At 56.1% G+C, this 27,485-nt stretch overlaps 2 protein-coding genes and 1 pseudogene across 3 annotated transcripts in view; 1 reads left to right on the plus strand and 2 right to left on the minus strand.

The window, feature by feature from the left end:
• Nucleotides 1–27,485, plus strand: part of CDH23 (cadherin related 23) — a 394,527-nt gene that overhangs the window by 329,110 nt on the left and 37,932 nt on the right. The gene's annotated exons all lie outside the window — the stretch shown is intronic.
• LOC132507613 (uncharacterized) lies at nt 462–2,958 on the minus strand (annotated as a pseudogene).
• On the minus strand, nt 1,863–26,861 carry VSIR (V-set immunoregulatory receptor). Its single transcript, XM_060127173.1, has 7 exons — nt 26,632–26,861; nt 15,504–15,929; nt 14,694–14,750; nt 8,288–8,395; nt 4,799–4,826; nt 3,319–3,515; nt 1,863–3,137 (listed from the first exon to the last, which is right to left on the minus strand). The coding sequence occupies exons 1-7, from the start codon at nt 26,711–26,713 to the stop codon at nt 3,100–3,102; spliced, it is 936 nt and encodes a 311-aa protein (XP_059983156.1). The 5' UTR covers nt 26,714–26,861; the 3' UTR covers nt 1,863–3,099.

Below are 27,485 nucleotides of genomic sequence, written 5' to 3' on the forward strand. Positions count from 1 at the left end.
TATTCCCTCTGAGTTCCCTGAGCAAATCTTAGCCCGGCCCCCAGCACAGTTAGGCCAGCCCTGGAGAGCTCTAGCTGTCACCCAGGAAGGCCTCTTCAAGGAGGCAGGGCCGCAGAGCCCCAGCTGGGGTGGAGAGTGATAAGACCTCTGCAACCCCCAGCCCCACCTCGTCTTCCCAGTTCCCTCACCACAGAGCACTCCGTGAAGAAGGCGACGCATTAGCCCCTCTATCCCAGGCTGCCGCGTGTAGGAGGGAGCTCTGGCCAGGCAGGAGCCAGGGTATCCCCAGGGCTGGTCTTTACGACAAGTGGCCCCGGGGGTTCCTGCACACCTACCCCAGTCCATCACCACAGACCCCCAGGCAGGGCCAGCCTGATCCAACAGCAGCATATCCAGTGGCCTCTGCAGTATGTTTTCAGAGAGGGTCAATTCCATCCCCTTAGCTTATCACTTGACGGAAATAAAGGCTGGAGATCTTTATTAAATGTGATCAGGAGATAGGTTACAGGTCCCAGAATTCCTGATACATCTCTTAACAATGACTTAGTGCCTAACAATGACTTAGTGCCTAAAAGCACAAATTTCCCTCCCACGGCCTCAGGCAGTGCCATGATCCGTGAGCTTCCTGCCTCAGTTGCACCCTGCCCAGAAGGCCCAGGGCTCCTCCCAGCCCCCTTGGAGGCAGGCACCGTGTTCTCGCTCCCCTATTCCGTGCCATGCACCCCAGCCCACAGGCACTGAGGCTGTAGGAACCGGCCACCAGAGCTGGCATCTCCAGAGGCGCCACCACCCTAGGGCGAGCACAGAGGGATACCCTAGTGCCCTGCCCCTCCCCACAGCATCAGGGAGGGTGCCTTTAGGGTTGCTAGGGGCAGGGCGTGTTGTCATGGATGAAGATGGAGCCTGGAGCTCAGAGTAAATTTCACTGAAAACAGGAAACCACGAAGCGATACGTTCACTAGTAAAGGGTCCAGAGAAGGAGAACTCGAGGCCATGCAGGAGGAAGCTGGGGAGGAAGTGTGGTGTCTTCTGCTGCGGGGCCTCCGCCCTCCTCCACACAGAGCAGCTGGCCCTAGGGTCTGGCAGCCAGTTTCTTAGAAGTTGTCTCTGCCTTGAGGTCAGAAGCTGAGGTTTGGGCCAGGCCAGCCTCCCCGCTGGGCAGGAGCATTCTTTCTGCGCTGGGGCGTGAGGAATCTGGTCCATGGGCTTGTCCTTCAACCCGAGGGGTAGCCTGGCCCTGCCTCTAGCAGGTATCAGCCTACCCATCCCTGCTCCCTGGGCCCCCACAAGCTGTGAGAATAGCGCCCTCTTTCTGCGGTAGCTGGCACTAAGAGTCCACAGCAGCAGATGAAACCGGGGGTAGATCCCCAGGGACAAAGCAGGAGCCACGGGAGGAGTCAGTGCAGAGTCTCGAGGCCCGAGGCCCGCGCCCACCTTCTCCTCAAGGCCCCCGGGCGCAGCTAGAGGCCCACGTTGACCTACGGTCTTGGGCCTGAGCAGGGAGATTTAGGAGGCAACCAAAGGGGCTCCCTGGCTTCAACTGCAGGCCCGGGGCTCACTGCTGCTGGAGAGCCTCGAGCTGTTCCCTTCTCCCACCCCAACTCCCATCCCCAACCAGGCCAGGCGGGCTTCTCCCTGCCTGCTGGGCCCTTAACCCTGGCCTGAAGCCCTGGCTCTCAGCACCCAGGCCTGGCTCAGCAGAGACAGCGTAGGCTGCTGGCAGATGAATGCCCAGTTGAAATGACGCCCTCCACAGTGCAGTGCCCGGGGCTCCTGTCCAGCTCAAACTTTCTCCTCCCCTTCTCAGGCCCCACCACCCGTTTTCACCCCACAGTGTACAGAGACCCCTCCCCACGCCTCTCCATGCTCTAAAACTCTTTAATCGAAATTCCACAAAGGATTCCCCTCATATACGTGTATAAAAACAATCTTGGGTCATGCCCTGAAGCAGGAGATGGAGCAGAGGGTCCAGAGCAGAGCGGGCATAAGACTTTCTAGGGACACGCCCGCTCCTGCCACCCGACAGGATCACACTGCAGTGAAGGCTCAGCACAGATTGACTGGAACAGAGGACCAAAGACTGGGCGGTGGGGGAAGAGGGCTCCCTGGGCCTCAGGTACCTCGGAAGCAGGGTAGGGATTTAAACCCAGCTCTTACGATCCACCCACAGGTTTTGCACTGTTGCACAAGTAGTTTTGAATAGCACCCCAAGAGTGTCAGAGGTTGAGCAGTACATTATGTGGTCACCATCTCTCTCGACCGCAGGGGGCAGGCGGTGGAGCCCTCTCCTCTCACCTTCCCAGCAGGCCCCTGGCTCTCCCCTCCACTCCCATCTGTGGTGGGTGGTGCAACCTCTGGCCTGGTTCCCATTGCCCAAGATGCCAGCTGGCTCACAGTGGCCACCGTGCTGTAGCGTATACTTCCTGTTTTGGAGCTTCTGGCCAATGAATCCTGGGGACCAGAGTGCAGGCAGTGGGAGCCCCAGATTTGTGTAACCTGCTGACGGCTCCTCAGAGTTGGCTGCTAGAAGGCAGCTGGGGAAGGCTCCCACGGCCCAGGGTCAGGGAGGCCCAGCCCCAGAGCCTCATGATTACAAAGAGGTTTGACAGACGAGCGGTCTCAGGTGAGATGGGGGAGCTGGGTCCACCACAGTGGGGAGGAGTCTCTCCACATCTTGTCCTATCTTGTCCCTCATGCCTGGAGGGTGGCACTGGGGAGTCTGCCCAGTGCCCATCTCTGCTGTCAGGTCCCAAGGCTTAGGTCCCGGGAGAGAGGCTGCCACACAGCTGGCAGCTCTGGGGCTTCGAAGATGGAGGTCAGGTGGCATCAGTAGCTGGTGAATTTCAGGTCTCTGGGGCAGGATCCCAGCACCCCACCATCCTTGAGACAGGGGCTGAGCGATCCAACATCTTCTCCCTTCTGCCACGTAGCATCCAGGGAGGCTGAGGGTCTGGCCATCAGGGGTATTTCAAAGAGTCTGAGCTTAGAGCAGGAAGAAAGAAACCAGGGCCAAGGCCGAGGGACCACTTAGAGGGCCAGCCCTAGCTCAGATGCACCTGCCCCAGGCCCAGCCACAACTGCCCACGGCCCCCAGCTGGTCTAGATGGCCTCAGAGTTTGGAGAGTCAGGGACAGGGTCTGCAAAGGAAAGGAGAAGCAGAGTGAAGTGGGGGTTTCTGTCCTTCATCCCCCCCAACCCCACACCCTGAGGCTGTGAGGACTCCCCAGGGAGGGCGGGGGGTGAGGCTGATGGCCTGCACGCCATGGAGAGATCATGACCTTGCGGGCCATACAGCCGTGAGGGAAGAGAAGCACTTACCTAGGGAGGGGAAGAAGACATCCCCGGGGCCTGGTGGAGACAGAGGAGTGTTGGGCTCAGAGAGCAGATGCCGCCCAGACTCAGAAGGCTGCCTCCGGGCCATGTACGTCAGGGGTTGCCTGGGCTTGGTCTCTGGCATCCCATGGGAAGGTGGAGAGGTCTCAAAGCCGGGGTTTTCGATTCCTTGAGTGTTGTTGCTAGAGAATCAGAATTGAAGGTCATCCGTGCTGCCTGGGGCTAGGCCTCTGCCCTCCCGCCTGCCTGCCTTCTCTGCTCCCTTCCCCTCACCTGCCTTCCCACCCCAGGCGTCAGCAGCCTCTCCTAGCAGGAAGGGAGGATCCAGGGCCAGAGAGAAAAGGCCATGGGCTGCCCTCGCCACCTGCCCTGAGCTGAGGGCATCTGACCCCAGCTCCACCCTGTGGTCTGACCATCTGCCCCAGGCCCAGGAAGGAAGCCCAGGGTCAGAGGCGCCTCAGGAATCTGGGGACAAGTCTCTCTTTGGTCAGTAGAGTTAATGGCATTAGCACTGAATGTCCCCACAGCTTGTCTTGAGCTGAAGGGAGGCGTTCTTCCTGCTTGGGAGTGGGACAACCTCTGAGGACCCCTCCAACTCTGAGATTCTAGCAGGACTTCCTGTGACCCGTCTTGAATATCATCCCTTTCAAACATCAGGGAGGAGCTCTGAATTTAGTGTTGCATGTTCCGGGGGCCAAATTTCTAAATGTGGCTCATTCCCAAGCACGCCCTCCGTGCCAGGCTCCATGCCAGCTTCCTGCCCAGAGTGCACCAACACACATTCCCTTTCTACTCTATCCCCAACCTGCCGCCTCCATCTGAGCCTGGTCAGCCTCTGCCCTTGTAGCCTGACAGCCTTCTCCTTGGGGTGCGCTGCAGGGAGAGGCCGCAACTCCAGATGTGCTGGCCTCCTTTGCATGTTTCAGTGTCTGCCTGGGCTCAGCTGCTTCCTCCCCTCCCCCACCCTGGCCTGGCTGACCACTGAGGCCCGAAGGTGGGTGCGTAGTTCATCCAAGCATCCTGGAGCTCAGACTGCTGGGTGAGGGGTGGCAGGGAAAACAGCCAATCAGCACAGATGTGTAGGCCTCGGTGGCAGGTGGCAAATGCTCTTCTAACCAGCTGTGCCAGGCAGCTAAACAGGGGCCCTGCTGCCCAGAAATATCTCCTTCCTGGCAGCTGGCCCAGAGCACAGAGAGGACCAGGGAGGCCACACCTGTGTTCTCAGCCCTGTCGTGGTATAAGCAGTGACCAGAGAGGAGAGGGGAAGAGATCCTGGTGAAGGTGGCAGAATCAGTCTGTCCTGGCTAACAGATCCCCCTCCCCCTTAACTGCTGCAGCAGGAGTTTGGGTGTGGATGCTGCCCTTCAGAGATGACAGCCCAGGGAAGAGAGACGGCCTGCCAAACTCTGAATCGGGGTGGCACAGCTGCTAGAAGTGTTCTCAGGAAGGTCTCCATGGGCCTTACCTGTCCATCCGCACCAGCTCCTGGGCACCTAGGGACAAACAGACAGAGAAGCTAGTCACAAAGGGAAGGCTTCCCTAGACAGCATCCCTGCCCTCACTGGCAGATAGATGTCCCTCGGGGAACGGGAGCAATCCTGGACAGGGCCGTGCTCAGCCCTGGATCCCACTTCTGTTCACTCAGGAAGCCCGTATGGCAGGCAGTGCTCTGCGTGTCTACCCAGCAGGTGAGGCCCCAGTGAGCGGCCCCTTTTGACCAGTGATAAATGAAATTTGGGCTGCATTTTACAAGTGTCTGGGACAACATTTGTTGCCAGGAAACGAAAGGCAGCCAGTGATTTCTCCCATGTCTTCACTTGGTGATGTTTAACATTCACGAGCAACCCAAGGCCTGGCTCCTGAACTTGCCGTTTCCTGTTTGGCCATTTGTCACGTTCTGGTCGTCAGCCATGATTTACTGGGCAGGAGTGTCGGAAGGTCAGCTCCTAATTAGAGTTCCTGGTCCTCTCTGTCCCGTCCTCTGCATTGCCTAATAGGGTGGCTTTCAAGGCAACGTCTCTTAGAGGAAACTCAGGGGGCCTGAGACCCTCTCACTTCTCAGCCATGCTACTACTTTCCGCTCTGCAGCCAAGCTGCCACCCTGCCCCGCTGTGCGGGTTCCCCACCCCCCAAACTGGCCACCAACCAGATGCAGTGACCCCAACTTCCCTCTTTCTTGCAGCTCCCCACGTACTCCCACAGATCTTTCTCGTCTTTTACGGGCTTTGCTGCTGATTACGATGGGGAAACAAGCGGTAGGGGAGGGGCACAACAACACCACCCACGGGAAGTTGCACACAAGTTCCTGAAATCTCTGAGGTATCAGAATCATGGCTCCTTGTTTACCGAGTGACTGCGTGGGGCTTCGTGCGGGTTTCTGCGTCCCCTCAGCTCATCCTCTCCTCTGCCCTGGGGACACCGAGGCTCTGAGGTGTCCTCTAGAGAGGTTGCAACACCCATTGGCCTCCGCAGCACGCTGCCTTCCTCAGTGCTCCCAACCCTTTCTCTTTCTTTTTTCCTGAGTTTGGCTCATTCCCAAGCATACTTTCTGTGCCAGGCTCTGTGCCAGGCTCCGTGCCATCATCCTGCCCAAAGTGCACCACACACGCTCCCGTCCACTCTGTCTCCGACCTGCCTCCCCGCTGCCCCGCTCTGGGCCACTCGGCCTCTGCCCTGTGGCCACACTCCTGGCATGTCCCAGGTGACTTCTGTTGCCATAATTCCAACAGCTGCTTCTCCAGAGTCTAGATCAAGAAGAATGACCTGAATCTCCACTCCCTCTCCATTTCGCACCTGGTTTCTCTAGCATCGTCCCCTCCGGCATCTCTTGTGTCTGTCTCTAAGCCTTCGACCATGCAAGTCATTTTTTTTTCTTTGTGGAGAGGACAGAGGACTGGCCTCAAACATACTTTTTTTTTTTTTTTTTTTTGCGGTACGTGGGCCTCTCACTGTTGTGGCCTCTCTCGTTGCGGAGCACAGGCTCCGGACGCACAGGCTCAGCGGCCATGGCTCACGGGCCCAGCCGCTCCGTGGCATGTGGGATCTTCCCGGACCAGGGCACGAACCCGTGTGCCCTGCATCGGCAGGCGGACTCTCAACAACTGCGTCACCAGGGAAGCCCTCAAAAATACTTTTATTAGGAGATAAATGATTGATACCTTCCTGTTACTGCATGTATTAAATCTGGGGAATGGTGCTATGAAGTGGCTTCCCATCACAGAAATGGGGCTCGTTTAGAGTTTCAGAAGACGTGCTCAACAGCCCTAGCCAGCCCACCGCACCCCCTTGAGCCTTCTTTCAGTGCAATTCTTCAGCACCCAGCTCATCTGTCCCTTCCTCTGCGAAGCCCTCAGTCTGCAAGTGTCCCAGTGCGTGGAATAGGAGATACTGGGGGCTGACCCCGGCTCCCCGTGTCCTCAGGACACCCCACAGTGTTCTGGCCTGGGGATGTCCCCTCTCTGTTTTTCCTTCCTCCAGCCCGGGACAGGGGCAGAGCCTTGGCCAACCCCCTGGGGCCCTGTAAGGAAGGCTGTGAGGCGCCAGAACAGGGTCAGCAGTGCACCTCCTCCACCCAACGCCGTCCTCTGCCAGGAATTTGTTTCCCAGTTCCCGTTCCCTGATGGAGACAGCCCTGTGGTCTGGAGTAAGGGGGACAGAAAGCACCTCTTTTGCTGGGAGCCAAGCCTAGCTGAGCGTGGCCCCCTCCTCGTCCCCTTCCCACCTCCGTGGAAGTGCTCCACAGACGAGCAGGAGCTGAGGGCAGCTCTGCAGTGATTTCTCTCCCTGGTTGACCCCCGGGGTTCCTCTTTCTACTCCAACCCCTTTACCCTCCCCCACCCCGGCCCCAACCCCAGGGTATCTGTGTAGATAGACTGTGGTGGATTTCATGAGAGGAATAAGGGCGTCCTGAGAGGAAGGGAGAGGTGGCCACAGCCTCTGAGTGACCCAGTGACAGAGGGACAGAGGGGTGTCAAGTCGTTACAGTCCAGCCGAAGGCAATCAGGTGTAAGCCAGAGCCTTCCTGCAGAGGACAAGAGGGGAAGAGGTGGGGGAGGCGAAGCGAGGGCCCACACCCTCCTGCTCTTGGAAGACTGAGACAGGACGAGGCTCATGGGTGGAGTCAGAGGAAGGGCAAGGTGCACTGTCACCAAAGAGACGGGTGAAAAGGTATTTGTGGTCACAACTTGAAACCTGGCTCCACCACGTACTCGCTGTGTGGTTCCTTAAGGGAGTTACTGAACGGCTCTGTGTCTCAGTTTGCTCAGCTGTAACATGGGGCCAATGGTAGGAGCAAACTCTTAGAGGGGTTATGAGGAATATGTGAGAGAATGTATGTAGCAAGCTTGGCGTGGTACCTGGCACAGCAATCCTACTGGTTAGGGGTCGTCTGCTATGACGCGCATGCTGACGAGTGTTTTTATTATGTGGTGGGACTATATTTCCTGAAAAGCGTGAGGTGAAAAGCTCTGAGTCTGAGTCTTAGCTCTTCTGCTTACTAAGTTATATAACATTGGGTTAGTTATTTAACCCTGCTGATCTTAGGTTTCTCACCTGTAAAACGAAAGAGCTGAATCAAGTTATCTCTAAGCTCCCTCGCAGTTCTGATAATCCAAAGGTCATTTTGTCCCAACAGTTGCTACCAAGACAAGCCTACCCATACATTAAAGCAGGGCCCCAAACAGTCTCCAGGTGGTAGCACTTTTATAAGCCAATTTCAGCTACTCCGTATGATTATTCATTCATTCAACAGTTATTCATTGAGCGCCAAGGGGCTAGTGGATCCCCTCCTCTCTCCACCATCGAGCCCAACTCCTTGCAAGACCTGTAGCAGCTCCTGTGTCTTGAAGAGCAGAATTGTGCCTGCCTTTAGCCTTTGCTAATCCCCGTGGCTGAGGGGGGTGCTGGGGCAGGTCACTCACACACCCACCTAGCCCAGGCGGGCAGGGATACTCACGGCGGTTGGAGGCCACCTGCCTTTGCTTGTAGACCAGGAGCAGGATGAGGGGGAGGCAGAGGATGCCCACGATGCAGGCGCTCGTAGCCAGGGCAGCAGCCGTGATGCCTGAAAGGACAGAGGCGGCCAAGGTGAGGCCCCGTTCCCACTGCACCTCCTGAGGGGAAACTGAGGCCCAGAGAGGGAAGGCCTGGCAACAGGGGGACCCACCTTTACCCACGCCCCACAGCCAGACCCTCACTGACTTGCAGAGGCACGGAAGGTCTGGGGACCCCGGGGGGGCCCAGAGCACCAGAAAGCAGGCCAGGCGCTTACAGCTGAGGCAGCTCAAGTGGGGAAAGAGAAGGGTCCTCATCCCAGCCCACGGGGAACAGCTCGACCACGGGTGACAGGCTGTTCCCTGAAAAGGGAGAGCAGGCCCTTCACAGACCTCACGCCACAGAGTTCAAGGTCAGAAGGAGCCCGAGACATGAAAAACTTTTGGAAATAGATAGTGGTGATAATTGCACAACACTGAGAGCATAATTAATGTCACTGAATCAAACACTTAAAAGTGGTTAAAATGGGGCTTCCCTGGTGGCTCAGTGGTTGAGAGTCCGCCTGCCGATGCAGGGCACACGGGTTCGTGCCCCGGTCCGGGAAGATCCCACATGCCGCGGAGCGGCTGGGCCCGTGAGCCATGGCCGCTGGGCCTGCGCGTCCGGAGCCTGTGCTCCGCAACGGGAGAGGCCACAACAGTGAGAGGCCCGCGTACCGCAAAAAAAAAAAAAAAAAAAAAAGGTTAAAATGGCAAATTTTATATATGTTTTATCTCAATGAAAAATAAATGAATAAAAAGCCCTATTTATCCCCAGAGAGACTCCTTGGCTCCAGGATGGGGCCTCTGAACTGATCTCACATGTACAATTCACGGGGAAAACTCTTGGGGCAGGAACTAGGGAAATGTGAATCCTTGTCCAACATTTAAATTTTTTTTAAACTTTTGAAATTACACACAAAAACATTTACAAGTTAAAAAAAATTCAAAAGTTTCTTCCTCCCCCTCTACCCAGGTCCCCTCCAAAGACATCATCACTGTCAGCAGTTTTTTTGTGTTTAGTCTAGATACATTCCCCGCATGTAGAGCGTACGTGGGATCACAGGACAACTGCTTTTCCCACTTAGCACGGCTTAGACACCTCTCTGTATCGGCACAGAGATCTACCTCATTCTGCCTAGGGCTTTACCACGTGGTTCACCCAAAATTTATTGGAACAGTCCCCTACTGGTGCGTAGGTAAGTTTCTTCCATTTTCAACATAACTAATAAAGTAGCAATGAACTTCTTGTGTAGACATCTTTGCTCACTTGGGCAAGTACATCCGTACATAAAACCCTAGTAGTGAAAGTGCTGAGCCAAAGAGTAAGTGTATTTTCTTTGAGGCTATTGCTAAATTGCCCTCTAAAACAAACTCGTACTGCTTCACGATCCCATCAACAGCATGGGAGGTTTGGTTTATTTCAGTCCCTCTGCTGACTCCAGGAGTTTGGCTGGGAAAAGACGTGCCCTCAGAACCACAACCAGTGTAAATGCATTTCCTTCCCAATTTCAGCCCTTCCCTCTGACAGAAAAGCCACGGGCTGGGATACCTCGTCACAGCGTCAGCTTGGCTTCAGGGAGCTTTGGGGAGGTGAACGGGCTCAATGTTGCCTTTGCACTACTTATTTGGGAATAAAGGCTGTTTTTATCTCATTGTATTGCTGAACAACCTGACGGTGTAAACAAGCTTTCAGGGAGTTTGTTCAGACCTCAGAAGAGAACAAGCTGTTTTCAGGCGCTTTAGAAATACCCGCTGGTACAAGAACAGTCGCTGTGCTGTTACAAAGCAAGTTCGACTCCACATTAAAGCAGGTTCCCCACAGATCTTAGCGAGGCTGCACTTTGAGAGTATTGAAAGTTAAATGTTCTATAATTCAGACATTTGAGTATCTCTGAACCCCATCACAGGACCTTATTGTGGGCACTGAGAAACCGGCTGCACAGCGCTCTTTTCTGGTCGTCAAAGCAGGTCTCCTCCAGACTGGTACTAGGCAGCATTTGGTGTAGTCAGTCAGTGATCACTGAGTCCAGCTCCCTGTTGGCTGTGGGTGGCTTGGCCCAGCCTCTACCCGACTCCTGTCCCCAAGCAAAGACTCCCTCTCTTCGGCCCCTCTAGGGGATCAGGGCTTGGTTTACTTACAGCCTGGCCTGGGAGTTGAGGCTAGGGCCAGGGGGCGGGGTTTGGGGAGAGTTCTGTGGGCCAGTTGCCCTCCGACACCGTGGGCTCCTCTGCAGAGCACAGCCTCTCCACAGCTCCCCAGCCCTCCCGCTACGTGTGGTCAGTACCTGGGGGTGAGGTTGGGGGCTCCTGCTCTGTAGCCATCCAGAGCCAGACTCATGCTTTAGAAGGTGAACAGGCACCGGCAGAGGCACCTGCCTGGCGAGCAGCAAGCAGTGTGCCAGGCCCTTACTCAGCGGGTGGGATGGGAGGGGCCCAGCGAGTCTTTGCCCAGGGCCTGCCAGTAGTACCCCGAGGGTGTTTATGGAGGAGGGGGGAGGTCAGTAGAGCTGCCCGGTTCCAGGGACGGACGGGGCTGGATGAAAGCAAACCATACCTCCTGCTGTGTTGGGGGGCGGTGGGGAGGTTGCTTCTTAGGGAGGTGGGCTGCCCAGCCCCCTTCCCCAGGTTCAGTGAAAAACCACAGCCCCCAGCAACTCGGGGCTCCTGGGCTCCTTGGGTACCACCTTCCTCAGCCCCACTCCTCTCATCACCTCCCCTGCCACCTGAAGCTGCTGTGAGCATTCAGAGGATTTCATAGACCAAGTACCCTCCTCCTCCCCAGAGACAACGCTAGGAGACTGGGCTGCAGTCAGAGCAGGGAAACTCAAAGAGCTGCTTGGCTGAAGCATCATTAACTGATCAGGTGCCAAGGCTGGCTGGGGGGCACCTGTCTTACAGCAGGGACTGGGATCTTTCCAAAGGCAAGTGGCAGTGGAGGGCAGTACCCAGCAGTCAGCCCTGCGGCCTACTAGGCACATGGGTCACCAGGCAAATGTTTCGAACTGTTGGAAAACAGGATATGTGTCCACTGCTGCTGCCATCTACTCGCCATCCTGCCTTGGCACAGGGGAATGGATGAGATGACGGGAAGCCAGGCCTAGAAGTAATAGTAGCCAACACATACACAGCACTTACTCCGTGCCAGGCACGGTTCTTAGCGCTTTCTTTACACAGAGGACCTCATTTTAGCCTCATAACAACCTGGAAAGTATGATTGTAACTGTCATCTCCATTTTACAGATGAGAAAACTAAGGCACAGGGAGGTTAAGCAACTGGGCTGATTTCAGGATCTGTGCTCTTACCCACTTTACCACACTGCCTTTCACTAGAATGGACTCAGGTTGCAACTATGGCCGACACAGTACTTAATTTTTATTTAGTTAGTTGCCAACATTTTAAAATTCAGGGAGTTCATGTAAATTCTGGACTTCTGACTTTGCTTGAAAATTCAGTGGCTCTGGCAACCCTGGGCCCCCTTCCTGGCATGTGGTGGTTGGAACTGCAAGTACAGACTGGCAGCTGGGTGCTCACCACAGTCTCTACCCCTCCCTACTGTCCTACCCACCAGCTCCCGGGCCCTGCGGGCATTTAGTTTTTGAGCCCTGACTCAGCACCTTAGATAACACAGGGGGCCTCCCTGTTAGTTGGAAAGGGACACAGTTGCTCATGTTGTTCAGTGGACACACGATACCCGGAGAACTGAAGTACTGTCCGAAGCCCGCACACCCCACCCAAAAGCATAGCCGGGTTTCTCTTCATCTGAGACCACTTCCGCCTTAGCGCCAAAACTCTACCACAGCTGTAGTCTGCAGACCTCCAGAACCAAGGGCCTGGAAGGGGATCGAAAGGGGACTCCAGAGATCATTGACGCTATCCCCCTGCCCTTGATGCCGAGACAGAAGCAAACATGTCCCTTTGGCCTTTAGCCAATTCCCTGTAGACAGTAGTTCAGGGAAGCAGGGAGCAGAGTGAGCTGCACATCCCGCAAACTGGAGAGGAGGAAAATGTCAAAACCTGAGAGCAGAGGTGCCCGGCAAAGGAAGCCTGACCCTTAACAGTCAAGTTCAAGGTTCTGCCTCACTCTTGGGCGCTCCTCAGCCAGACTCCTGGGATTTCCCGGGTGACTCCTGTTCCCTTAATTCCAGCAGCTGCTTCTCGAGTCTAGATCAAGATAAACGACCCAGATCTGCACTCCCTCTCCATTTCACGCCTGGCTTCTCTAGCACCATCCCCTCTGGCATCTCTTGTCTCTGTCTCCAAGACTTAACTCATACAGCTAATTTTCAGGAAACGAGTGTTGACAGAGGGGAAGGCCCCAGTGCTCAGGCAGGGTTTGCACACTGAGAATCAGGCACTCTGGCTTCTCCTCTTGGCTCTGGGAGACTGGGAACAAGTCCCTTCACCCGTGTGAACCCTGGTTTCTCCATCTGTGAAATGGCGGCTGTGGCGGAGGTGTTTCTGCGGGAGCAGAAGTGGGACTAGGGGGTTGCTCAGAGTGGAAGGGGCGATGGGGAAGTAAACACTCAGGAACCCCACCACGTGAGGCTCACCCTGCCCAGTGCACAGCACACGTGTGCGCACACAGTCATGAGGCTGCTGCATGGGAAGGGAGGGGCTGCTCGGGGTGGGGGGCCCCCTTTCCACCCTCCCCAGGGAGCTGCCAGTGGAGGAAGTGAGGAGGGGCAGCGGCTTGGTACCGAGGCCACACACGAGCTCTGCGGTGTGCAGGAAGAGGGGCTTGTTCTTGGGTCCGTGTGGGTCTAACTCAGACCCAACTGTGCGTTCTAATTTTGTTCCTGGCTGGTCCATTTGTTGCTTCAAAAAAAATGAGTAGTTCGAATAGAAAGTCACCACAGCCTTTGAGTGGGGCCTTGGCCGGGGCCGTAGCTGAGCTGTTCCCATTCCTGGCTTCAGTTTTGGTGTATGTCCTCCTGGAGGGCAGGGAGGAGGCCTGCACTTTTGTGTCTCCAGGGCCTAGGCCGGGGCTGGTCCACACTGGATGCCTGATAAATAGTAACAGAGAGAAGGCTGAGGAAGCCAAGACCCCTCCTCTCAGAAGAGGGGGGTGTCCCTAAGATGTCCTCCCTTTGCCTCCTGCTGTCTCCAAGCTGCTGGGCATTCTCGCCTGGCCTCCTAGTGCCCAGGCACCTCTTTTTTTTTTTTTTTTTAATTTAATTTATTTATTTTTGGCTGCATTGGGTCTTCGTTGCTGCGTGCGGGCTTTCCCTACTTGTGGTGAGCGGGGGCTACTCTTCGTTGCGGTGCGTGGGCTTATTGCGGTGGCTTCTCTTGTTGGAGAGCATGGGCCCTAGGCATGCAGGCTTCAGTAGTTGTGGCTCACGGGCTCAGTAGTTGTGGCTCGCGGGCTCTAGAGCTCAGGCTCAGTAGTTGTGGCGCACGGGTTTAGTTGCTCCGCGGCACGTGGGATCTTCCTGGACCAGGGCTTGAACCCGTGTCCCCTGCATCGGCAGGCGGATTCTCAACCACTGCGCCACCAGGGAAGCCCCGGGCACCTCTTGAAGCCGCGCCCCCGTCCCCTGTAGGGCACCTCTGGGCAAATACCAGGGGGCTGACTGACACCCACCACACTGTGTGTCCAGTCTCCTACCCCGACGTGGGAAAAAGGTGACGTGAGCACAGTCCTAGCTGCACTTCCCTTGTCATCTGTGTGAACTGAGGCAGTTATGTCACCTCTCTGGGCCTCCATTTCCATGTAGGTAAAGTGAAGTTGGTGGCACCTATTTCACAGGGTTCTTATAAGAAGCCACTGAGATACCAGTACTTGGAAGGACTTAGCACAGTCCTGGCACATAGTAGGAGCTCTAGAAAAGGTAGTTCTGTTCCCCTTCCTGAGCCTCTCCTTCCTACCTCCCCACAGAGAACAAGGAGATTTTAAGTAGTTGAGTCCAAGCCAGGAGGACCCCCACCACAGCGCTCCAACCTTCGCCTGTGGCAGAGGGCTACTGTGCAGGAGCCATGCCCACTGAAAGCAAGCTCGGCAGCCTGTGGCACCCAGTACCTGTCGCGAGGTCACTTAGCCAAAGGTCACTGCCAGGGCACAGCCCCACTCAGAGAGTCAGGAGCTGGGAGTCCAGGAGCCACCTTCCTCAGGCTTTGGGCCTTGGAAGGGACATGGGCTTCTGGGGGCTGCAGCCCAGTGGCTCAGGTGAAGGAGGAAACAAAAGGGAGAGGCAGCAGCAAAGGAGGAGGAATGGGGGTTCCGTGGGCTTGGGGTGATGAGGTCAGAGTTCAGAATGAGATCTGGGTCCAGGATGAGGACAGAGGAGAACAGAGAACCCAGAAGAGCCAAGAAGGTGGTTCCTTACTTTCACTCTCCTTGGAGGAGGGCGGGTACACAGTGCACTTGGATGGTGCTTCTTCGCCTGTGGGAGCAGAGAAAAGGGTCATTAGGTGGGTGTCAGACCCAGGAGACCAGGAAGACTTGTCCGGGCTGGCATGCCCCCCCCCAGTCACAGGTACTCAGGCTAGTGTCCCCTTGGCAACATTGGCCCAGCTGTGCGCACACACACGCACACACACGCACACGCACACACACGCACACACACACACACACACACACACATGCACACACGGAGGCATATTTTCACTGCACAGCCAGGCATGCCCTGCCCATTGTCATGACACATGACACCCTCAGGGGCATATCGATACCTGCCCATACCCACACGTCTATCTACTCTACCACCCCTTGCCTTCTCACCTAGACACACACACACACACACACACACACACACGTACACACGTACACTCTCTCCTGACACCCCAGGTGTGAGCCGTGGAACCGTGGTGAGCAGTCATACTCCCAGCCCAAGTTCATACACCCCCTCCCGTTAAAAAGTCCCACTGTCATAAACAGAGCCACGTACGCCCTTCCGTCCATCACACCCAGCTACCCAGAGAGACACGCACACAGCTCCACACACCGTGCCACCCCTGTAGTGCTAGCACCACCCATACAGAACCACACAGCCTCCGGCACAGCGTCGCACCATCAGATGCACGGCGCCACCCCACAGCCACGCTGTCCTCCTCGCTGCTCCCCCTCCCAGACAAGCACAGGCACCGTCCCCAGCGTGATGCCCCCACCCCAGCTGTCCCACAGAGGCAGCCCTCACCTCTCTGCACCTGCAGCTCCATGGCTCCGTAGAGCCGCTGCTCCGAGTGGCGGTGCCTGATCTCCACCACCAGGCAGCAGTAGAGGCCGCCGTCCAGCAGGGTCAGGTTGCGCATGGTGATGGTGAAGTTGCCGTGGTGGTCAGAGGCTGACTCCAGCCCATGGCGCTGGGCCAGATCCTGGCTGGAGTTGGCCTGGTGGCCGCCGTGGTGCAGGTGAAGGTCCTGGAATGTGAGGTTGCGGATGGGCCGGCGCTCCGAGCAGGCCTGCACCTCACCTCGTGAGCTGCGGTACCAGGTCTTGTAGAAGGTCACGTCGTGCCCTTTGGCCAGGGGGCCCAAGAGTCTGCAGGTGAGAGTGACGTTCTGTCCCTCGGGACACACATACAGGGAATACGGCGTGGCGACCTTGAATGCTGCCACCAGACCTGCTCAGAGAGACGAGAGCTTGTCACCCGCCTGAGCCGGCACCACTCCCAGTGCTCCCAGAGTAGGGAAGAACCTTGGTCTGGGGCTTCAAAGATGCGGGTTCCCCAGCCACAAGCTCCAGGCAAGTCAGCTGACCTCCCCAAGCCTCAGCTTCTTCTTTAGTTCACGAACCCGGCTCCGCCCCAGGCTGTGTGGCAGGAGCCACAGGAGCTTCTCCAGGTGTAGCTGGGTGAGGCATAGGAGAGACTCCAGGCAGGCAGCAGACTGGACCCGGCCAGCGCGTGTCCCTCTCCCGGGGGGCACACGTGCTCCAGCCCCGGCTCCCATCCCCCTACTGCAGGCACCACGGCTCTGCCCACACCTGGCCCCTGGCACTTCCAGCTTCCATGCCCAGTGCCGTCAGGTGGGAAGCAGGGTGAGGAGAGGAAGGCTGTCTGGGAAAAGCAGCGCTTGGCCCTTGACTGCCCCTCTGGGGGCCAGCGGCTCCCGGGGCTGGCCTTGCCTTCGCGTTTCCTCCTCCGTGAGCCCTAACAGAGCGTCTACCTGCGTGAGGCCTGTGCCAGGTGCTACAGCTCACCTGGAGGGGCTTATGGCCTAGCTGGGTAGACAAGTCCTGCCTCTTGACAAAATAACCCCATAGGCTAAAGGGCAAACCCGTACCAGCCTTCAGGGAACTTGGAGAAAAGAGGACACGACCTTCCTGGGGGTGGTCAGGAGACTTCTTAAAGGAAGGAGGGTCTTTGGGGTAGACGGACAGAGAGGATTCCAGCAAGTGGAAGGTGGTAGGGAAGCAGGAAAACCCAAGGTGTCTAAGGGTCAAGGACAGGCAACGCAGAAAAGGTCGTCTCATCCAGGCACCCGCCTGCCACCCAGTCTTCTTAGAAATATTTTCTAGTTCATCTTGTTTTCAATAAGCAAATGAAGCCGTGCCCTGGTCCTCTTTATCCTACCCCAGCCTCCCAGCATTTAACCAGGTTCACCCCCCAAAGCGCTGGCCCTTCAAAACAGAAAATTCTGTCTAGCTATGAGCCTCAGTTCCCTCATGTGTGCAGTGAGGAAAATATTAGCTACAAGAGGCTTGTGAGAGGACAGGATGACGAAAAGAGGAGAACGCGAGATGTGAGCTCTCATGCCCCCTGCAGACATAGGAGGGATAGCTATACTTATTAGACATTAGTGATATTTTGATTTTAATTGGCTAAAATCAGGGGCTGTTGTGGGCAGACAGGGAAGGAGGACCCTGTAAATGTGTACAGGATCAAAATGGCTATGTCTTTTCCATGGCCGTTGCCTGAACCCAAGATAACAACACGACTTCTTCCTCCAGATGCCCCTTCCCTATTTTACAGCCCATCCCCCTCTCCCCTCACCTGGCAGAGCTGAAAGCCTGGCCCAGTCGGGAGAAAGGCAGCCTGGTGTAGCTTTGGAATTAGCCCACCCTGCATTGGAGTCCAACAGTTGAGAGTTACATAGACCCTGAGCCTCAGACCCCTCACTGTAAAACAGAAGTGAAACAGCTACCTGCCGGAGTTGAGGCGGAATTACAGATAATTTACGTGAAATGCTCTGAAGGTTGGTGCTTGATACCTGGGAAAGATAGGTCTCTAACTCATTTCTGCAATTCAAGAGACGTTAGGACATTAAGAGTGAAAAACATTCTGCGCGATAGAATGGAGAAGCCAGATTGAGATTCTCTCCCACTAAGGTGTGACTGACTGGTAACAGCTGTGGTCCAACCTTGGCCTGCCTGCATATTTAAAGCACAGTGTGAGGAGGCAGCAAAGCCACGGCCCCAAAGAATATGTCTGCAAGGGTGGAGTTTTAAGCCCCAGAAGGTAAACAGGACAGACACACACCAGAGCCTCCCACTTACAGCACCCACATGTGAGAGGGAGCCGTGTCTGGGAGCCCCAGATTTTTGGAAAGTCATTGCCAAGGTAAGCAGGGATTTCAGAACTTCTTTAGCGAGATGCTGATCTCCCTTTCCAGCAGAAATATAGAAGCCCAGAAAGGGAAAGTGGTTTGCCTGACGTTCCAGAGGGTATAAACTCAGAACCTAGAGCATGGGGGCTTCAGGTAAAGCAGGATCTAGTTAGAACTAGAAGAAGGAGTAGCATGGACATGTCTAACAACCCCGTAAGGCAGGTGTTCTTTTCCTTCGTGTTTCACCAATAAGGAGAGAGAGGCACAGAGATGTTAAGTAACTCACCGAAGTTCACGTAGCAAATAAGTACTAGAGTCAAAATTAAACTTAGGCACTTAGACTCTGTACTGAAAGAAAAAATTGCAGGAACTGGCAGCCCACCGGCCATACTCAGCCTTCAAACATATGTTATTTGACCCTTAAAGTATTTTACTCTTTTTTTTTTTTTTTTGAGATCGCCAAAATTTAAAGACCGGGAATTTGATACGAAAATTCCGACTTGTAGCTTCTCTTTGAGAGTCAGTAAATTAACGCTAAAGCAGCTCTCCTATGAGGCAGCCACCCGCTGGATCTGAGCAGCAGCCTCCGTTTAGATGGGACACTGGTGTTCTAGCTGCTGCGGTCCCTCCTACTTACTCCCTAACTTCCCACCTGGCCTGCCTCATTCCCTCACCATAAATGTCCCGTGGGCATCTGAGTTTCTGATCCATGAGCGTGGCTTCTTGGTGTAACCAGGGAGGGATTCTACTCCCCAAGCCCACTGTTCTACAGTTGAAACCCTCAGGCTCAGAGAGGAAATGATCCGCCCAAGGTCCCCGGTGGAAGCCTGACGGCCAGATTTTGGTTGTGCCAGTAAATGGAAGTGGGGAGTAGCTACAGAAAGGATCCTCTAAGGGAGAATAAAAACCCACCCAGAGAGTGGACCCTGGATTATTTCTGCCCTCTACTCCCCCTTTCCCCAGCAGGCCACAGGGCAGCTCCCAGCAGCATCTCTCCCAGCTGGTAACTGGTTTCCCCTTTTCCCAACATTATCTTCAGCCCCAGAACTATCGCCAAGGGTGAGAGCCGAATCCACATCCAGCAGCATTTGCAGGAGCACACACACCTTGGGGGCCACGGGGAAGCTGGCTCAGTAGAGGCCAGGGCCGCAGGTCTGGGGTGGGCAGAGGCAGACGCAAGAAGTGGAGCACAGAGCTGAGCAGGGCGGGGAATGCTGAGTGGACAGAGGTGTGGATGGGTTGGGGCCAAGATGTGGCAAGACTGAGGCTAGCTTGTGGGCGGGGTAGGTGTGGGCAGGACGGGAGCAAGCAGCAGGGCCTCCAGTGGGGCACCAGCCCAGGGCCTCCAGCAGGACGTCAGGCCCAGAGCCCCCTGAGTCCAAGCAGTGGTGTTAATGACTGCAGAATTGCCCAGGAAGCAGTGGAGAGGGGATTTTCAGCCCGAGGAGCGATTTCGTTGAAGACCCACAGGGGGGACACACAGAACTGGGGTTCAGAGACAGAGTTGGGGAGGGGGCATTGCTCAATCCCTTACACCCCGCACGCCCCAGAGGGACCTCTTCCCCTTTTAGAAAAAGGAGAGGCTACCCTGGGCTTTAGGTTTGGGCGTGGGTGAGAGGATTCAGTTTGAGCAAAAGGGCCAGATAGGAGTGGGCCGGGCATCTACAGGTTTTGTCCTGGGGGGGAGAGAAAACATCTTGTTTGTGGTGTCTGAGACTGCAGCCAGGATAAGGCCCACGGGCAGCCTGTCCTTAGGAGGCACGGCGTTAGGGAGAACAGCGCACATGCCCCATGCCTCCCGTGACTGCGCATGCGCACGTGTTATCGGGGGCTAGAAATAGCCCAGCTGGAAGTATAATTATTTGGCGGGAGGATGTTGCTTATTGTCAGGGGCAGATCCTTCTGGACACCTGGGGCATTGTCGGAGACTGGGGAGGAAGGCCCCTGGCTCCAGGGTGGCCGAGAGCATGTGGGACAGGAAAAGGCCCCCAGCCCCGGGCTGAGCCTGTGCCCATGTGGGAACCATCCATCATTGTGCTGTTCTTGGGGCCCTGCATCCCCCCCACCCAGCCCCCACCTGCTGCTGGGTAAGATGGTAGAAAGACCTGGAGGAAGAATGCTGTGATCCTGGGAAATGTGAGGTCTCAGGATTCAAACTCTGGCCTGGGCAGGCAGATCCCTGGGCCCCAAACCCCACTTAGCCCTGCCCTTACTGTGTGCCTTTGGGCAGGTTCCATCCTCCTCTTCCATCCTTCTCTGGGCCTCCCTTTCTTCCTCCTATCTGGAGAGACTCCCCACATTCCTAAGCCCCTTCCAGCTCTGAAACCCCGTGGCAGGTGAGAAGGTCTGTCTTAGGGCAGAGGAAGGAGGCAAGAATGGGCTACAAAGGTGATCACGGGCATTTATGAGCCCCTCTTACATGTTAGGACTTGCTGAGCACTTTATACTCGTTTAAGTCTCATGACGCCCCTGATGTAGGTCTCATTATCCCCATTTTAAAGATGAGGAAATCAAATCAGAAGTCAAGCGATTTGCCCAAGGCCACACAGCCCTACGTGGCTGAACTGAGACCCACACCTTGGACAAGCCAGCACTACAGGCAGCAAGAGCCCTCCACCCCTCCAGCGGGCAGGGCTGACACCTCATCCTCCAGCTACTCAGCGAGTAAACTGACCTCCAGTTGACGTCTGTGCTCTCCACGCAGCCAGCCTTGCTCTGCCTCAGACCCAAACCAAAAACATCATTCTTTCATTCCACAAATATTTACTAAGGTCCCAACATGAGCCAGGCCCAAGGCAGAGAGGCCGTGGGGGTGCAGAGTTCCCTAAGGGACTTCCGCTCAGAATTTAGCCCTGCTTCTGCCACTTTCTAAGCAGTGGGACCCTCAGCCGCAGAGGGGCTCAGCCTCTTGTGAAAGCTCCCGTGTAGGGGAAAGGAGTCCTTGTTCAGCTTCATCTCAGGATGCTAGTTTTTTGTGACCTCTTTCCGCCCATAAGCTCTCACCTTGTGAAACCCTGTGGGTGTGCATGGGATGGGTGTGTGTGGGTGTAGACAGGCCTGTGTATTTACCCTGACCCGGCATGAGCTTACTCCACAGTCGCCAAGGCAACGCCCCAGCCTTTGGAGGTGGGTCCCTGGCTTGATTAGTCGGGCCTAGGAGGCCCCACCCAAAGAGCTGGACTCTGTCCAGCTGCTAGGGGCTGTAAGCAAACAGTTACTGATGGCCTGCTATTGCTGGCCCTGTGCTAGATGCAGAAGGCCAGGCCCTCGCCCTCAGAGGGGGCCCCAGACTGACATGGACCTCGTCTCCAGCTCCCTGCCAGACCCTGTCCTCCAGGACAGTCCATGGAGGGTATAAGGAAAGGCTAGGCTCTGTCTTTATCAAGATGGAGAGCACAGAGGGCAAGAGGCAAGGACCAATCAGGACTGGTCCTGATTCCAGTGCTAAGCTCCAGGAAGTACCTCCGGGACAAAGGGCCGAGGGCCCGGAGCCGGCAGGTCCGTCCGTGGGGCTCCGTGGCCAGTGAGGACAAAGGGCATCTCAGATGTGTTTATTGATACCTGCTCCTGCAGGAAGTGTCCATTCACATTGGACCAAGGAGTCTGGGAAGGGGAAGCCAGGCTCTATCGGAGGAAGCGGCACTTCCAGCACATTGGGAAAGCATCAGTGCATCTGGGGCTGGAGGCTGTTGGCCAGCACACCTCCCCAGGGAGGGCCTGGGCGGTTGGCCAGAGCCGCACCAGTGGATGTGTCTCTGGATGGCTCGTTCCTCAGCTCTCCCAGGCCCTCCCTGAGGACACTGTATGTAGCCCAGACTACCAGCTCCAGCCAGCTCCCCTCAAGATCCTGTGCTGTGAAGACTTCCTAAGGTTCAGATTCAAATCTCTTTGTGCCCCACCCTCAGTGCAGGAGGCGCGGTGGTAATGGTATAGTAGCAGGCTCTTAACTCTGTGCCAGGCCTCATTCTAATCACTCTTATATGGAGTTGCTTATTGAATCCTCCCTCCCTATAAGGTAGGTACTGTTATCGTCTCCACTTTACAGATCAGGAAACTGAAGCACAGAGAGGTTAAGTAACTTGTACAGAGTCTCATGAATAGCAAGTGGTGGTGCCAGGATTTGAACCCAGGTCGTCTCGCTCCAGAGGTCTGGGGTGTAGAAGTAGCCAGGGATTGACCAGAGGCCCCACCTCCTTCTTGCAGATGGACAGGCTGCCCTGGCCAGTGAGGCTGCAGGCTCCCTCTCCCACTGTCTCCGTAGTTGTTGGGACAGCCTGTTGGCCCCAGCATGAGGAGAGGACCCAGCTAGAGCCACCGTATTTATTTGGGGAAGGCAACGGGGGCTGGGAGAATTTAGGCCTGGAAGAAGCCCAGAAAGGCCTTCTGACCCTGTCCTGGCCTCTTAGGATGAGCACTGTCATCTCTCCCTTCTTCCAGGAGAGCTGAACTGTCCCCTGCCCCCAGCCGCCACTCCTCACAGTGGTGAGTTTTCTTTTTCAATGGAGAGGAGCTGACGGCATCTACAGCACAGGTAGTTTTACTTTCAGTTTTATGGCATTAAATAACACTGAATCACATAGAGAGAAGGTTATTCCCTTTTCGATTCTCTTTCAGTCCTGATTACATCAAAGAGAAAGTCCCAGTTTGATGCCAGTGTGTCTTCAAAACATCTCTATTATGTGCTAAGCTCTTCTTTTTTTTTTCTTTTTCCTGCAAGGTACAGCAGGCTTGGAGCCTTCCCCAGGCTATAGTTTCCAACTAGAATTTACCTTATTTGGTTTTCCTATTATGTACTTTTATGATTTTGTTCTATTTATGGCAAGTGACATTGGCTTTCCATTTATGGCAGTGATACAAAGTTTCCTTTTAAAATCTATTTACTTAAGTCAAAGAATGAGTAGATTTAAAGAGGGTACATACGATGATGGGTAGACACTGGAGAAATCCCCAAAGTGGTGAACAAACGGACTGAAGGTCAGGAAGCACCATCATGGGATTACCCTTCCGAAGTGAGTGGTCAGCGTTGCCGAGACCCAGTTACCTAGCCTTCCCAGGGCTCAGATAAAGGCGGCGTGTGTGTTTGTGGTCCCACAGTAAGTGAACAGCAGACACAGGGCTTGACCCCCGGTCCCCATGGGAAGAAAGATCCTATGTAGAAAGGCTGAGGGACTAGGCTGGCTCGGTCAGGAGCAGAGCAACTTCGTTACTGAGTTACTGATGGACACAATGGTGGCCGTTGTCTTTCTCTCTGGGGATGGTCAGCCAAAGTCAACAGGCTGAATGTTAAGCTCAGTGGCAAGAAAGACCCCAATAAGACAAGGAAACCCTGAGCCCGGCTTGCCTTGAAGTGGCAAAGTCCCCATCTCTGGAGCACTTTAAGAGGAGAATGTACAGGCACCTCCATGGGCATTACAGACTGTAAGTGCGTAGAGGTGCTACGGAGGGCTGGGCCCAGCACTTCAGACCTCCAGGATTCTAGAGAGTCCTGTCCCAGTGAAACCGGTCAATGCCTTCCCATGCTCTGGGCGCTCTACCGGACCCTGCAGGAAGCAAGGAGCTAAGATGGTAAACCAATGGCGTGTGGCCTCCAAAAGCCAAGAGGCAGAATAATACTACGCAGCCAGAGCTCACCAGGCGCCAGGCGCTATGTTATGCCAGGCTCTGTGTCACGTGTGCACCGAATATTCACAGCAGCCCTCTGAGGGAGGTGCTGTCGTCATCCCTATGGGAGAGATGATAGAACTCGCTCACGGATGCTGCGTAACTTGTGCAAAGTGACAGAGCAGGAAAGGACCATCTTGGGATTTGAACAGAGCTCTGATTGACTCCCCAAGCCAGACTGTTAAGTGACAGGGTTGAACGGGAAGCCCTGGCATGCAGGGCACACAACTCCAGGTCCCTTCCATTCTCACACAGGGTGGCATCAGGAAGGCCTTGGTCATGCCTGCGCTGCTGCTAAGGGGATCCAAGGGTCCATCAGAAGCTTCACAGCAGCTCCCTGGTGAGGCCAGACTGCTCCTGGATGAACGGTTGGCTTAAAACCTGGCACCTCAAACTCAGTCTTTGGGGCTTGGTCAGTGCTGGTGAGGGGTCACGGCCAGTATACCCGATGGGCACGAAGGACCCCTTTCTTCCTCTCTTCTTTCCCTCTGTCTGCTTGGGCCTAAGACCCATATGTGTGTGCATATAGGGAGGTGGCCTTCCAGCGGTGTACCACCCACCTGGGCCACCCTCTCCTACGGAGGTCAGGCCCCAGAGGGAACCTTTGCCCTACTTGGGGGAAAGAGAGAGCAACCAGCCCAGCTCAGCAAGGGGCTCCCCAGTATCGCTGCGTACCCCTGACATTGGGTAGAGGCTCCCTTATGCCCATGGGCTGGCCTCAAGCCTGCTTCTCTCCACCTCAGGGCCTCTGGGCAGCAGACTGTGGATTTCCTAAGAGCCGATCATTGCTGCGTCAGAGGCTTGCACCATTGGGTTACTCAACAAGGCCCTGCAATCCTGCTTACCATACAGGGGAAGAAGGGCTCTCACCTCCCCAGCCCCAGTGCACCTCCATGGGCTAGTCCCAGAGTCTGGGACTCTTGGGTCAGCCTGTGAGGACATGGCAGGGACAATAACTTCCACAGGTCCTGGGAAGGCCAATAGGGGAAGAAGAGGCTCTGCCACCCTTGGGGTCTGCTGGGTCCTGGCTCCCTAGGTGCCTCCCTCCACCCATTTCAACCTGGGTCAGGCCCAGGAAAGGGGTATCTGCAACTTTTCCTAGGCTGCTGTGCGCCATTATCACCATCACCATTCTCCATGGTGCTGGCCCAGCCCCAAGAGCTAGAGAACAAACAGGTCTGCACTAGCCGCCTCCATCTCACCTTCCCACAGCATCAAGGCTTTGACAGTGAGCAATCCTGCCCAGGGCCACCCGGCACCTCAGCAGGCCGGTGAGCACGTCTTTCCAACTCAGACACCCTCCGGACCATGCCTGCAACCAGGCCTCCCCGTCTCTTATCCCCCTTCTTGCACACTGTACTGGGTAGCAGCAGGAATATTCATTAGCACGCCCATATTACAGTTAGGAATACTGAGTCCCAGAGTAGTTCAAAACTAAGAGAATTCTCCTGACTCAAACCCTAACCATCTCCTTGAGCTGGGCCCAGGGAGAGATGGAGCACCAAGCTGCTGAAGTAGCCAGGACCTCTGGGGGTGGAGCCTCCTGGCTGAAGAGACAATATGGAGTGAGGGGCTCTGAGCCTCTCTGCTACTGGCTCTGTGAAAGCTGGCTCTCTATGCCCTAGTTCTCTGGAACTCAGTTTCCCAAACTGGGGCTGCTGAACAGAGAGCAGCTCAGCCAGAGGAGGACAGGGTAGGGGTAAGAAAACGGAAGGGCCTCTTGGGGTCACTTGGAAAGGAGGGGGCAGGGCAGGCGGTCTGTAGTGGGTGGGATGCTGGCCGGTCCTGCCTGCCACCATCCACTGCTCCTTTGGGAAGCCCTGTCTGCCATGAGCCATGGCCTTGGTGCCGAGACTGCTCCCCCACCTGCTTTGGCTCTTCCTGGGGAGCATCCAGTTCAGGGCTTAGGCATCTCTGTCTGTGGGGTGTGGGCTCCCTCCTCTTTATAGGAGGCCCAGGCCAGCCTCCCAGCGCTGAGATACCATGCTGCCTGCAGGCTCCCCAGTTTCTGAGGCGTTTTCCAGGTTCTCTCAGAACCCTCCTCTTGCTCTTACCCTGTCTTCCCCTTCCTCCTCTTCTGACTCACCCACTGGGTCCCTTGCCAAGCTCCCCACCTCCCTCCTGCCTCCCTCTGACTCCCTGCTGACTCACACTTTCCCTGAGCCTTCCCAGGGAAAAAGTTTAAAGTTTAGTTCCATACGCTGCCTGCCGGCCCCCTCTTCCCTCAAGATCCAGCTGCTTCAGTCCTGGACAGGCAAGAAGCAGGGGCCAGGCTGTGGGTCCCGGGCCCTTTGCCCCCCACTCAAGGAGCCCCTGTGTCCTGACCAGGATACCACCTAGAGTCGTGACAGTCTGGACTTTGGAAGGGGAAAGTGACACCTCCCTGTGTGTGTATGGCTTCTGTGTTTGAGCTGAGGAAACTGAGGCCCGAAAGATGCTATAAGTTATCCAAGGACCTAGGAGGGGCTCACAGCCAAGCTGGGCGATGTCCCACATTCTCCCCAGTGCCGGCCCTACACCAGTCCCTGGGCTGCAGATTTGCTACGATGCTGGGAATCAGCTGACCACTCAGCTCTCAGCCATCAGACCCTCAGGATAAGGACCAGAGGGCACCCATGTCCAGCTGTGGACCAGTGCCTGCACTGACGAGTGCCCACCAAGGCTCAACCAAGAGTGTCACCAGGGTACGGGACACTGGCTGAGAGTATACAACCTTGGCGCCTCGTGAGACCCTGGGGTCCTGGGGTGGTGCAGGGAGATGCCACAGGTGTCAAAAGCCAGTGGCATCCACTAGAACACACTGGGCTGTCTCCACCGTGTTTATCTCCTGTGCTGCAGCAGGTACTCGTGCCTGGGCTCTCTGGGTCGGGAAGGGCTGGACAGGCAGCTGCTTGGGCAGCTGTCGGCATACACGCGTGCCCACCACCCAGCCAGGGCACTTGGCAGAGAGCCGCCGCCCCTGCCAAGCCGTCCTAGCGGCCTCCCTGCCGCGGGCTGGGGTCACGGCAGGCTGAAGGGGGCTCCCAGGGCGCCCCCATCCGACCTGGGACCGCCCCACCCTGCCCCGCTGTGCTCTCCCGTTGCTCCTCCCTAGCACCCAGGCTCCGCCGACCTTACCTCGGGAGGCAGCCAGGAAGAAGGCGAGGAGCACAGGCCCCCGGCGCCAGCTGCCAGCCTCCGGGACTGGGGGGACGCCCATGTCGCCGTCGGGCAGAGCTGCGTCTGGCACAGCCGGGCCGGAGCGGAGCCCGGGGGCGCGCAGGGGGCACTCCTGGTTCGCAGGGAGCGGACGGGACGCGGCCGGCGGGGAAACCTCCGCGCGAGTGAGCGCAGAGCAAGTGAGCGCGGCCGGCAGCCCGAGAGCCGCCCGCTCCCAGGGGCCCACAGCGCCCCCGGGCGGCCAAGGCTGAAGCGCTGCCTCTCCAAGGGCCCCCGCGGGAGGGGCTTCCCGCTGACTCGCACCCGGCTGGCCTTGTAGGTGGGGGAGCCAGTCAGTATGCCAAGAGTCAGCGCCACTTGATCGCCCGTTTGAAGCCTTTTCTTCTCTCCCCCATTACTCTTTGCAGAGGATTAGTATTGTTGTAAAGCCTGAGAAGTACATCTGCGTCTAACTTAGCGCGATATTATCATCATCATCATAGATTGTATCAGCCCTCTCCCACCAGCAGAGGCTTGTACCTGACGTCCTCCAGGCCAGCCCGGGTCCTGGCACTCCCAGTAGTGGAATGACTGACTGACTGAATGAATGAATAGATGGACGGATGGATGACATGTAACTTTTGTAAAGAGCTAGGTGAGTGAGTTGGGGCAGGCTTGACTGTAGATTCCAGAGCCTGCAACACCCTTGTGCATGTGCACACACATGTGTGGCAGGTGCAGGAGTACCCAGCAGGCTTGGCACACCCCTACACTAGGACACACACACGTGTGTGTGTGTGTAACACCAGGTAGTGTGTCCCACAGGAAATCAT

Source organism: Lagenorhynchus albirostris, chromosome 16 (assembly GCF_949774975.1).
Source record: "Lagenorhynchus albirostris chromosome 16, mLagAlb1.1, whole genome shotgun sequence".
Classification (NCBI taxonomy): Eukaryota; Metazoa; Chordata; class Mammalia; order Artiodactyla; family Delphinidae; genus Lagenorhynchus; species Lagenorhynchus albirostris.